The 13,685-nt window shown below is 38.8% G+C and overlaps 1 protein-coding gene across 3 annotated transcripts in view; it reads right to left on the reverse strand.

The window, feature by feature from the left end:
• Nucleotides 1-13,685, reverse strand: part of nr6a1a (nuclear receptor subfamily 6, group A, member 1a) — a 100,961-nt gene that overhangs the window by 14,166 nt on the left and 73,110 nt on the right. Inside the window, exon 1 of one of the 3 annotated variants that reach the window (XM_055020522.1) lies at nucleotides 13,339-13,444. The exons of 1 other annotated variant lie outside the window; for it this stretch is intronic. In XM_055020522.1, coding sequence (XP_054876497.1) covers nucleotides 13,339-13,363 — 25 coding nt within the window. In that variant the 5' untranslated portion in view covers nucleotides 13,364-13,444. Of the gene's footprint in view, nucleotides 1-10,830; nucleotides 10,990-13,338; nucleotides 13,445-13,685 lie in introns of those variants that run through there. One more of the 3 variants, XM_055020523.1, reaches the window with a different exon arrangement.

The raw sequence follows: 13,685 nt of genomic DNA on the forward strand, positions 1-13,685 counted from the left end.
TGTGGTTGCATGCTTCATGCGTTTCTCTGTTTTCTTGCATCCAAAACTGGAGCAACACCATCACAAAATCAAAATGAGAAGCAGCGACATACACCACTGTGTTAAGGGGAATCTCAGTACAGTCATGTCAGTAATAATTTCACATCTACCTCATAGGCGCCTTTGCTATAGATCAACAGTAACATTTGTGACAGCATCCTGTTAGTATTGCAACAAAGTGTAGCAGAAATAATGTCCTTGTGTCAAATGAGTGATGTACAGGTTGAAATCTCATATAGATAAATTGACAGGCAAAAAACTGCAAAATATTAGTCTGGGAATGATAACACCTAATAGCTGTGTGATCACCATCTGTTGATGGAGATTTCTGCAGAATATTTACTCTCCAACATCTACAGGCTCCTCCAGAAAAGCACACACCATTTCTGACAATTTCTTGTTCCAGGTCTCAGCTAAAAAGTAGGACAAACTCAAGATTTGCACCAACAACTCTGCTACGTATGCAAGCAGGGTTGGTTCACAGAACAGGTGGCAGCAGTAAGTTGACTGAGGATAATGGCTATCTGGCTCCGAAAACCAAAAACCCAGCAAATGCACATAGTTAACCCAGCAAATGCACATAGTTACCCCAGAACTTACTCAGTATTTTCATTTGTCCCTCTTTCTGGAACAGTCTGTTAAATGATACTTATAACGCCACAAAGTCACCAGCTATAAAGAACCAACTATGAGAGTAACCATGGTATTTTATTGTTTATATCTGTGAATTGCATCGACTGCAGTACCTGTACTGAACACAAAGCATCACTGCTGATAATTTAACACAGCTGCAAAAAGAGGTAACAGGACGTACACTCAATATAGAACACATACAGGCTGAATTCACACCAGCTGTCTTTAGTACACTTTAATCCAACTTCAGTCCTTTTGCCTAGAAAGTCTGGTTTATTTGTGAAGGTGTAAATGTGTAATTGAACTCTGATGTGGATCGAAAAAGTGAACTTTGGTCCGCCAATAAACTTAGCTCCCAGTTCGATTAAAGTGAACTCTGCCGTGGTCCAAATGCACATGTGGATGCAAACGAACTGCAGACCGTTCCAAAGACAAGAATAAGACTATAGCGCAGGGAATTCTGGGAAAATACAACAAAAGTAAATGGCTTGTGGTCTTTACCAAAGACAAAAGAGAAATCCTACAACAGCTAAAATCTGACGCTACTCCATTGATGTTTACATTTGTGAAGAAGGAAGTTGTGCTAGTGTTTTTTTCCAAACTTTTTTTTTTTTTTGGAGGGGGAATGGGGGGGGCGATTTTTCAAAGGGTTTTGCTGAACAGTGTTGTTGGAAAGCAAACTGTACCAACTGAAAATTATTCTCACTTAAAATGAATTTAACACCCTTTGATACATTTTTGCTTGACCAAAATATGTGGTACTTTTTAAGTGCTGGTAATCAAAAGCAGTCCACTCATTGCAATTTTGGGTTATCCAGTATAACATGACAAGTTTCTGTTGTGTATTTTTTAAAACTTCATCTTCCATATCTGACTGACAGAGGATTCTGTAGTGACTTTAGAAACAGGTAAACAATGAAGGATAAAAAGCCAAACTTTTGTCTGCCCATAGTGTGCCCTTGCTCAGAAACACAATCCATTCCTATTGAACACCTTATGTGAAACTCCCAACTTCCTTCATCGCTATGGCAATTAGCCTTCCTCTCTCAGGCTTATTAACCAGATGTATGACCCTCTCTTTCAATTGCATGGCCGCCATATAATTAGGCCGATTCACACCTTCACACACTTGATCTCAGCATGTCACCTCCTATGACTCCTCCTCCTCCTGAATTTAGATGACACTTAAATATTCATGACATTAATGTTGAGATTTTATGATGACCCTGGAGCTTCCTCGACTCCGTGATGTTGGAGTTTCATGTTAGACATTTTCCCACGCTGCAAAAAAACTGTTTTAAGAAATGAGTTAAAATGAAAAAAACACACCTGACAGGATACATAATGTAGTGTGAGTTATTGGTAATCATAATATATTTTACTGGAGAGTGCTCTTCTAAAAACCAGGCTCATCTTACAGAAAAGAATAAATTAATAATTATTATAACAATTAAAAATTACAGGTCTGTAAGTATGATTTAACAGTTAAAATCTATGTTTAACACAAATAAGCCAGTTTGAACAGATGTGTTTTGAACTGTGCATTCCTAAAGACTGAAAGAATTAACATACATGTGGATGCTAAAATAGTAATAATAATAAACTGACACAAAATAATAAATATAAATGTACTAAAATTTAGCCAATGAAAATCAGACATTAGTAGTCACTGTGCTGTTCGGTGGCACAGTGAGCATGGAGCCGAGCAAACCATGAGAGTTGTCTTAGGATATTAGAAAGAAAATGATATACCAGCACATTGAAGGAAAAGCACATTAAAGATACACCAGCAGCTTGATGTTTCAGTGACCACAGCTGCACATATTATTCAGAAGTTAAAGGTCATCCAGTGAGGCCACAGCAGGAAAACTGATGACAAGCTAAAGAGAAGGATAATATGAATGGTAACCAAAGAGCCCAGCCTTCAAAGAAATAAAGCTGAAATACAAGGTCAAAGTACATCAGTGTCACATGGGACACTGATGTTGTTTGACCCAAAAAGAACTTTATGAGAGATGACCAAAGAGAAAAGCAAAGCATAATAAAAATGAGACTGGAATTTACCACAACGCATAGTGGCAAGCCACACAGCATTCTGGGAGAATGTCCCTTGGACAATTGAGGCAAAACTGAAGCTTTTTGACGAGGCACATCAGCTCCATGTTCACAGATGCAAAAAAGGAGCACAGCAAGAAAAGAACACTGTCGCCACCGTGGAACATGGAGGAGGCTCAGTTATGCTCTGAAGCTTTGCTGCATCAGGCACAGGGTGCCTTGAAAGTGTCGAGCAGGTGATGAAATCTCAAGACTATACAGGCATTCTGCAGAAAAATGTGCTGCCTACAGTCAGAAAGCTTGGTATCAGTTGCAGGTCATGGGTCTCGACCCAGAACACAACGGAAAAAGAATGGCTAAGAGAAAAACATTGGATTATTCTGAATAGGCCTACTGACAGTCCTGATCTAAATCCTGTTGAACATCTGTGGAAGGAGCTGAAACATCTGGAGAAGGCACCCTTCAACTGGAGACACCTGGAGCAGTTTGTCCATGAGGAGAGGACCAGGACTGTGGACAGGTGAAGAAGTATCTGACAAGAATTTGTTTGATTGCCTCTAAAGGTTGAGGATATTAAGTTTTAAGTACCATCATTTTTGTCCAGTTCCATCTGCATTCTGGTTTTTTTTTAAACTCTGTTGAATTAACAGACAGGTATCAAAATCTGTCCACATGTGTAAGACCAGGAAAGCTAAAAAAGATGTATGACAGAAGATCTGAGAGAACTGTGGCAATGTGAAGCAGGCCACACACAATAAGGAGGGGTGAGGCTATGGACGCACTTAAACATGAGAAAGGATACTAGTTATTAATTTAAATTTGCTTAATATTTATTAATTTAAGACATGAAAATTAGATTTGTTCATCTAAAATAGTCTAGATCACTGAACCTTTTTTTGCCTAATATTCATAGTGTTGAACTCAACCGACAGCTGTGAGTTGACAGCAGGAAGAAGCTGTTTTAGGACACATTCTTATCAAGTCCTTGTCAAACATTTAATAACAGTTTTGATGACAATGAGTGGCCTAAAAAGTTGTGTCTGAAGGTAATGTCCATCAAAAACATCAGAGAAGCCAGCAAAATGTTGAATTGAAGAATATAATAAACTATCAGTTTGTCAGTAAGAAAGCCTGTCTTTGTTAAAATAATATCCATTCATGGATTAAAAGAAAGTCTTACATGTGCAGTGTCTATTCAATATAGTTAGTTATGAAAATGTTTTGCATCATTTGCTGCCTATCGTTCATTCTTTACACACCACTTGTGTACTTTGTAAGGGAAAGACAGTACATAAATATTTTGGTTGGGTATTTGAAACATTTTATCCAGAAACAAAACAATACCTAACAGGTTACATGTCAAACAATGTTTGATTATGTCTAAAACTGCAAAAATGCAACAAACTAACCCTATGTAAAACAGAAATGAATAACATCTCCCAGTGGTAAAATAAATCACCAAATATTGAACACTCAACTCCCTGACACTGTTTGAACCAAAGTCGGTTCTGACAAGTTACTTATAACTTATAAGAGTTACTATGTTCAGTGGATGTTCACAAAGATTTAGTGAACATCTTACCTTATTTATTAACACTATACTGCTTCTTAAGATAACAGAAACCCTCAATTTATTTCACACTGCTGAATAAAAACAAGCAGATGATGTTCCAAAAACTAACATGTTTGGATTAATGCAAGGCCTTAAGAATTTTTCAAGGGTTTTATCAATTTAGTAATTAATAGGCAGTAAAGGTATTGGCGTGTCAATGCTTTGGATGTTGGATATTTCTCCACAGCAAGGATCTCATTTATTGAACTTACACAGATACATTTCCATTTTCCATAAGATGCAAACATTTTCCATTCTAAAGCAGAACACTTCGAACTCTGTAAGGCGTTGGCATAGTTTCTATTCAGGGGCCATGGACAGAATTGTTAATGTAATGTAGAGAGAACTTTACTCTTCCCAAATCAAATCACAGATTTGGGACCAAGTTCCAATATAAACTTCAAAGAACTGACCATCCAATACTGATTTCACCTACTTATACTTTAGGAACTGTTGTCAAGACATCAATCAATCTATAGTATTACTGCCATGAAGATGTATTAACTAATAATAATATTGTATATAAAAGAGAAGAGGTGATGTCCCATGTATGTGGAAGAGCCCTCATTAAAGAACAGGCTTCAATGATTCATTGATTCAAAGAAAACGATTGGGAGGTGACATGTTCAACATGTCTGTGTGTTTTCACAAGAGTTTGTCGACCTGGATCAGCCTATTTCTAACAGGCTGCCAATGGCAGCTCATTCAATGACAGACAGAGGTTGAAAACTCCAAGAAATAAAACTAAAGGAATTTGCTGTAATACGTCCAGTGTTCTTGTTATCTGCTGAGGTCAGCCCTGGGTCAATTCGCTTCTTTGCCACATTCACAAGATGTCACCAAGGTGGGAACAAACATACATCCTGTGGGAGTAGAGGTGTGGCACGACCCATATTTGATGTTACTGTATTTCCAAAAATTATCACCGTATTTTTCTTTTCATCCAGAGTTGTGTGTTTTAACCACATTTCCTACTGGCTGAGAAGAAAACTACTGCAGTGAAGTGGCTAGTACACCGTCACACTTATGCAAAAAATTATTACAGGCATTCACTTGCAGGGATCGATATTTAGCCAGAATATTTGTGAACTGGTTTTACACGAGAACTATCCAGCATTTTGACAATATCTCTAAAACATTATTTTTCCGCTGCACTCAATGTCACTAAAGACTATTGTCTTTAGCAATATGAAAAGTGATGGGATTTCTGATTTCAAACCAACACTTGCTAGTTTTGGTGCAGAGAGTATCACTTGCCCAATACATCTAAAGTTGGGATGTTTGGGTTGAGTGTTCTCATGAAACTTTTCCAGGTTTGGATGTTTAGAGTGCTGCTTTTCATTTTAAAAGATATTTATATTCCAGGACACGCTTGGCGCTGAGATGGTGTTGCAAATTGTCTGTGTTATTGCCAGCGAGGACAAGTTTAGCATTTGAAAATTACTGTTGTTTGACAGGTAAGTTTTTAGATCTGAAGTACTTCAGCATGACAGAAATCACAAGTCCGCTTCTTTTGCTGCACTTTCTATGTTCTTTGGATCCAAACTCAACAATCCCAACAACCTACTTGTGCTGCTTTGTATGTAAGTTCAGCAGAGTAGGAAAATAAAACGTCCCCAATGAAATTGGTTATTAGTGCACAAGTTCAGAAGCTTAACAATAAAACAGTGTGCAGAAAATTTTAATCGCTAAAATAATAATAAATATACAGGTAAGTTTTGACTATGAAGTAGTATACAGTCCACCTCTGTCATAGACATGTATTTTTTGAAACCCTGCAATTCTGGCAAAACTGCAAATGCAAGAAGCGAAGAAGTGAAATTTCCAACACCTGCTAACATCTGTGTCTCATCCTTCATTTGCTACTTTGAAGATAAGCAGGTTTAGGCCAAACAAGAGAAAATAGTGTCTTTCTTTCAAAGCTTGTTGCAGCTTCTTTTCTTCCTTTGACTGCATTTTGAACAGCTAGTCACTAATAACCTTTCAAGATAAAAGTTGACCGAGTTCTGTTATTACTGGATTTCTCTGTGTACTTCTAGTTTAACGCTACGAATACAGTAGGTGACTCAGGAAAAGCATTGTCAATCTTGACATATGAAATAAATTTTTAGGCATGATGACTGCACGTGTGGCATCAATACATGTAAAACACATGGATCATTTCGTAAGATTTTTTATTTTTTTTGGCAATTGTAAAATGATCCAAATTTTGGGGCGATTTTGATTCATTGAACCGTTGGACATTGAGACTACATGTATACATCCAAATGTAAAAAATAAAATAAATAAAAACACCATAGCTGAGAATTCTTTGCTCACTGCAGTTTCTTCCCCAGAAAGCCTCTTCAAGTGTGGAAACATCGAGGGTGGGATTGTTGAATCTGTCATAAGGTCATGAAGGAGGCAAAATGACAAATTCCCCTAAGGTGATGATAATCAGTCATAAAAGCACTGCTTCATCTTGAACTCCACCCTCTCTTCTTTTCCCTTTAGTGTTGGTGCAAGAACCCCCGATACTATGTGACACACACAAAGTCACCCCACACCCCCTCCATGCTCATTAAAGCCTGCATTGTTTTGTCAGAGATCAGTGTGGGTTTCATTCCCAATTCCCAACTTTTAACACATGCCAGTAGATGAGAGTCGACTAGAAGTCCTCGTCAGTGACAAAAATAAACAGCACTCCCGATTCTCCTGCACCCCACCAGCAGCTCTCAGCAAAAGGCCGCTGGATCACAAGATATGAAATGCAAAACAGTGAGATTTTTATCTCACCTGGGATCTTATAAGATTGGAGAACTTCTAAAAACACAGTAAATGCTTAGTTTGTCATGCTGAGGACTGATGGTTTGTGGTTAATTTGTTCTATTGTCTAAACCATGCATGCACAAAGGCTGAAGTTAGTGCAAAGGAGCCCTTTGAGCAAGTGACAGAGCAGTCCTGCCACTAAAGTGTTTTTCTTTTTCAAGTTTTGTCTCGGGCTTTCCATAACAATCATGCCCAGCTGAGACAGGGAGCGGGGGTTGCAGGAATCTGCTGTACTTTTCCGCTGCAAGCTCCCTCCCTCGGTCCCTCCCTCTCTCGCAACTTCTTCCTCTCCTCGGTTTCTTATTCCTGTTAATCCTCTTCATATCTCTACTTCTCTGAAACTCATCTCCCTTACCTGGGAGTTAAGGAAGATAGAGCATTCATATGCACACACAAACCTACCCCAAACCTGCTGAATCTACCTCCAGGAAGATTCAGCAACACACTCAGAGAGGTTATAGGCATTCACACATCGATCCTTCCCCTGGATCCCCATCGTGCAGGTTGGGGATCCAGCATTCCTAGCAGCCCATAGTGTGATGCTTATCTTCAAAGTAGCAAGCATGCAGTTGTAGGTTAGGCTGTTCCAGACAGTGGTGACCTGTTGGTTTCATAACACACACACCTGGCCTACAGGCCAAATCATTAGGAATGAGTGATACTGTCCAAACATACAAAGCACTGTTAAACTCATGCTGGCCACATTTGTGACTGCATTTTTAAACAACAAGGGACAGGCTTTGGTTAGTCAAATCAAAGTTTTAAAACTGACTTTTAAAACAATTGCTGTTCAAAGTCTCTTTAATAGTTTGCAAGAGAAAGTGCTGGAGTGAGTAAAGTTTTCTCCAGGTGTGTAGGGTGCAATGAAATATAGCATCGCTCCTGCCCCACCTGTTGCCACACATTGCTGGTCAACTTGCTGAAAATAGTGTTCTATAAATTTTCCCTGCATTAAAGATAACATTGGAAATGTATCTGGATTTTTTTTTCAATGTAGACACAAAGAGCACCACCCAATATTATTACACTCTTGGGTTTAGGACTACAGTGAGCAAGCTGAGGGCAGGAGGGCTGTGGAACAGCCAATTGTAGACCCGCTACCCCAACATATACTACATTCCCTGCTATGAATACCAAACTGCTTCATTAACAGCAGTTCTATTATTTATGTATCACAATCAGCATAATAAATGAATGTTAAATTACAATATTAGAATTGTAATTTATCTCCAAATATTTTACTAGCAGTAGAAATAATGTTTCAGTGGCAAATAAACAGTAGGTCACTTGATACATTGAAGTTTTGTTATTTTGTCTAAATACATTGCTGCAAATCAATGACATGGTTTTATTTTAAAGAAGCTTTTTAAAACGTTTCAAACTACTTTGAATAATTATCTGAGCAAACTGTTTGATAACTAGGATCAACTGGAATGAATGTTTGATTGAATTGTGATAATATTTTGTAAAGTGGCTTGAGACATGTGTTGTGAATTGCATTTCAGAAATAAACTGAACTGAATTGACAAATTTTACTGTAATGCTACACTTCAATTGCTGACCTGTTGATTACTCTAAATAAGTAAAAAAGTCACAAAAAAAGGAAGTTGTGTTGAATTTTTTCACCGAGGATGAATATCTGCTTGTACTTGAAATTCCAGCTTTTGCAATTTCAGTTTTTAGAAAGCTATGTGACAGATACTCGGGTGTCAGTAGCAGTACATATGTTGAAAATCATCTCTGCAGTTTGAGACGGAGCAGTGCATCTTTACTAGGTTTAAACAAGAACTGAAATAAAGACTAATACTTAAATATCTGGTTTGAATATTTGGTTTTAATTTCTCTTTTAGCCCGGCATCTCAGCTTTAAACTCCATTTAGGCACAGATCAAAGTTTCCCAAGTGTTTTTTTGGATTTTTTTTTTTTTTTTTTTTTTTTATGAACCATGTGTAAAGTTTTACAGCCCATGTTCTGCCATATAAAAACTAACATGCAATAAAGTTGTGTCAAACAGCTTGACTTGAGCATTTAAATGTCTATCTGAGACAAAAAGGTCCATGAATATGGAAGAATAATTATCAAAAACCTGCAGAATTTAACTTCTGCAGGAATTTAACTTCAGCTTATTATGAGATTTAAAGTGAATGTTTCTGTTGTAAATAAAACAAGCACAAAGATAAAAGCTAAATTTCTAATGCATCAAATAGTTCAGTCCCCTGACCGCATGTTTGTGCTGGGGGAAGGGTGCAGTTGAAATAACACACCCTTGAAAGACAAAGATATGCAACATGATGGACCTGATGGGTTGGTTTGACATGGCCGGGCCAGCTGAGATGGATATGTTTCAGTGAAATTAGGAGAAAAGGAGCAGCAGCAGCAAGCGCACTAGCAATGACTAACCTCAGTCACTGACTATTTATAGGCAGAGTCACAGTAGTGCCTGACCTCCCCCCACTGCCACAATTGATCTTCACACATTGATCCTTCCCCCAATATACATCCATGCCAACATCCTCCCATGCTTCACTTCTTTACCTCTTATTTTCCCCCTCTCAAATGCTTGGTCACAGCTTAAAAGGCTCCTTCCAGCACATACAACTGCATGAAAACAGAAGGCATTCATGCTGAGGTGCAGCAGTAATAGTATGGAGTTAACACTACTTCAGCTGGAACACAAACAAACAAGAATGCAGGCTGAGGGATTAACATGAGGGGGAGGGGATGAATACAGTAACAGGGTCTTTCCACATGCTCATTCTCCAAAAGGAAACAGGAGAAACAACCAGGAGCTGCATTTATTTACCGACTTTAAACATCAGAATGTACTTAAAAAAAAAATAAAATCAATTTAGTAAAATACATCCGTAAGCAGTTCACACTATTACTGTGATTCTCTTTCCTCTATCATGTGGGGTAAATCAAAAGAGGAAGGAGTTATTACGCACCAAATTCAAAATTCCTGCAATACAAGTAAAAAGAAAGAGGGAGGGGCACTTTGGTGGGAGGGACAGTAATGCAAAATCTGCCAAATAAATATGCAAATATTTCCTCAGATGAAAGCAATCAAGCTACTTTGTGTGGAAACATCAATCCAAGGTAACAAAGCACAAAAGGTGATGAAGAAATCTTTGAAACACAAAGGAATGACAACCGAGTCAGCAGTCTGTGCCTTCAGGTTTTGAACTAACACTGCTGACTAGCACCCAATGGACAGTCACACAACAACATGGACTCACAATGGAAACATTTACAGCACACACACGAAGGCACTGTTCTCTGTGATGAGATGGGATTTCTCTCAACTTTCTTGTACAATAAAAATCATTAACTATTCACAGAATACATCAAAAAGCAGAGCTGGAATAAAACCACACAGTTTATATAAAACATGTGAAACCTATTTAATATTTTTTATTTTTTTTTAAATCAAATTCAGTTTTAGGGAAAATAACATGTTTCATCAATATCCTGGATAACAGGGAATTTAAACAACATTACAGTGAATAAGAGCAATGAAAGTCAAATAATGATAGAAACAGAGACAAGTATCCTCCAACTGAGGCCGAGTGCACAAAAAAATAAACTGGTCTACAACTGGAGCTAAATTATGTTTGCAAACCCCAAAGTCCCCCATTTATATCCATAAGTATGGCCCATTAAAAGAACGCAGGAGCCACCCTTACCTTCCCATGTATCCATTTCATGCTTCTCCCAATCTGCCTGGACCCCATTCAAGCATGAACCTGGCTAAAGAAAACCAGGCCTTGTGTCCTCATGTCTCTCTTTTTAACCGTGTCTTCTCCTTTCCTCCCTGCTCTCCCTCTGAGCAGCTTCTTCCCACGGCAGCCTGCTCCTCTCTGGCCACCGCCAGAGCCCAGCAACACCACTGGTCACTTTACTGCTTGGTCACATGACCAAGAGAGTTCAAGCCCCTGAGGTCACCACTTGGCTCGAGGTCCAATGACAGCTAAGGTTATCTGAGTGGAACTGATAGCCCTATTTTCTCTGACGTTCAACAATGCCTCCCCGCCCCTCACCCAAATTAGCCTCCCCTTCAACCATGCCTCTGGCACTTCTAAGGAGGACCAAAGTGCATACTCAAGCATAAACACAGGTCCAAGCTGACAAAACACAGATATTAGGCCATTGAGGCACTTAGTTGAACAGGAGGAGGATAAATCTGAACTTTGCTGTATGGTTCCTTACAGATTCATCACTCTGGAAAAGCAAAAATAGGGTGTGTAAGCTGAACACAAAGGAGGGGCTCTGCTGGGATCCACCACCTGTTACCACTTCATTTAAATTAGGGCTGGGGTCTTTATGAATATTCATCTAAAACTGAGTTTCTTTAGCACACATTTGCAGGAGAATGCTGATATTCAAAGTTAAGATATAGTTCTACATTAATTACTCATTTTATTGGCGCTCTACTCTTCTGCAAGTGTTTAGGCAACATAGAGACATGGTATGGAAGTTGTGTCCAACTCCATGACATTAGAAGGCAGTATGTCCTATTTCAAATTGTTAGTACTGGGCTGTTTTGCAATGTCACAGACATAAACAATTTATAGATAATTCATCTGGCAGCTGAGCTGAGGTGAGATCCTTTATAACAGAAGTGATTGCCACTTTTACCTAGGGGTCTCCAGTTCTCATAGATGCTCCTCTATAATTACCAGTTTCTTAGTTGTGCTGCTCCATATATTTCTTCTGCAATGATCACAGTAGAGATCGTACTTAGTGCAACGTTCACACTGACAGTGGAAACGGCTATAGGGGTTCATTCTACAACTGTTGGATCGCTGTTAGACCCCCCAAACCCCCATCGTTGCTGTCATTTGTGAAGTGTCTTTCCTGAGACACTTCACAGCATGTTTTTACTGAACTGCAATAATATGAACATGGTGTATTACAGCATAGAGATGTCTAAAACATATTTCGTAGTTTGCCCTAAGGAGCAGGGTTGAGAAACACTGATCGAGGAGAGTCTCTGAAGGTATTTCACTCAGGTTTGCTAGCTGGAGTCAGATTTGACAGGTACTCAACTTAACCATAATTTTATCTCTTAGGTCAGTTGTTCTCGCAATCAGTTCTTGTATCGTTGGAGCTTGGTGCCCAATTCTGGGGAGGGTGGATGTTGATGCTCATCCAACCTGGAGTTCTGGCTTCCAGTGTTGATGGTTTGAATTGTCTGGATCTCTGGTTGTGAAAGGAACACTAAGCAACTAGATGTTTTTACTGTGAGTATCAAAGCACCCATGTTTCTCAATTGCCATGTAATTATACTTAAGGTTACTTGAGTAGTAGAATTTCAACAAATCCTTTTCCTCTTCCTGTGTCTATTGCTCCAGTAGCCTATTTGTCATCGTAGTGCCCTAGTTCCTCAAAACGTAGCTCAATATCACCCAGTCAAACGAGGTTTGTGTTGACATTTGGCGTTCATGGACTTACCTAAGGACCAACACTGGATGATCTTAGGAGCCTAGTATATATCCCTGATAAATTAGATCATTAACTAAATGTGAGCAGTGGGTCTGTGATTTGGATGACCTCTATTAGCAGTACAAGCTAATAATATTATGTTTATTTGCATTTTAGGCAATATCTAGTCAGCTATCGTACCAGGACTTAATGTAGTCAAACGCAACAGAGGAGGATGTCATTGATTTCTTATTGCAACTACAACTAGCTATACACAACTGGAAGCCATATTGGAGTTAGAGTTTGGGGCTGGTCAGTATTCTAGTTCACTTTTGCATGAAGTGTACAAGTGGAGCAAATAAAGTTAATTACATTATTCTGTCTGTTTCACATATCGGCTGGATAAAAAACAAAGATTTTTTTCATAATGAGATGAGAAAAAAAAACATTGGTAACATTGCTTGGAAACAAGCAGGCTGAATTATATCTGCAACTAATAAACAGTGGAGTCAAACTTTTGACTCCAAAACTTCATTCCACTACACAAGGTATAAGTCTAAACATTCTCAATGACTTGTTTTTTAACACAAAAATTATTTTGTAAAACTTAGAACACCAACATGAAGATTATGACTTGAAAAAGCAAAGTATTTTTAAAACTAATTAACTGCAGAAGAGGATCCAATTAAAAAGTTTGAGATGTTTAAGATATGTCAGTGATTTAGCCCAGGTCCTGGTGTTCTGTTAATCAGCTGTAAACTGAATCTTACCATCCAGTGAGTTCCCTTCTTTCATTCCCTCCAATGCTCTGGCAAAGCATTCAGTGTTACACTAGGGAGCCAGAACCTAAACTCAACTGTGCGACATCACTTTTCCCACACCCGCAGCTTCCTCCCTACCTGACCCTGACCGCACACTACACTGGACAAGCCTGTCCCAGTCACCCAACCAGCTTTCTGGTTTGCTCCACCCAACTCAATACCACTTGTTCACTCTCACAGCAGCAGCTTGCCAACACACACACGGACACGCACACACACAGGCCCTACCCCCAATGCGAATGCTAATGACCGTGGCCACACTAAGTCACATTTAAGAAGCTTTCACATTCAGAGAC

Source organism: Poeciliopsis prolifica, unplaced genomic scaffold (assembly GCF_027474105.1).
Source record: "Poeciliopsis prolifica strain line A6 unplaced genomic scaffold, Auburn_PproV2 SCAFFOLD068, whole genome shotgun sequence".
Classification (NCBI taxonomy): domain Eukaryota; kingdom Metazoa; phylum Chordata; class Actinopteri; order Cyprinodontiformes; family Poeciliidae; genus Poeciliopsis; species Poeciliopsis prolifica.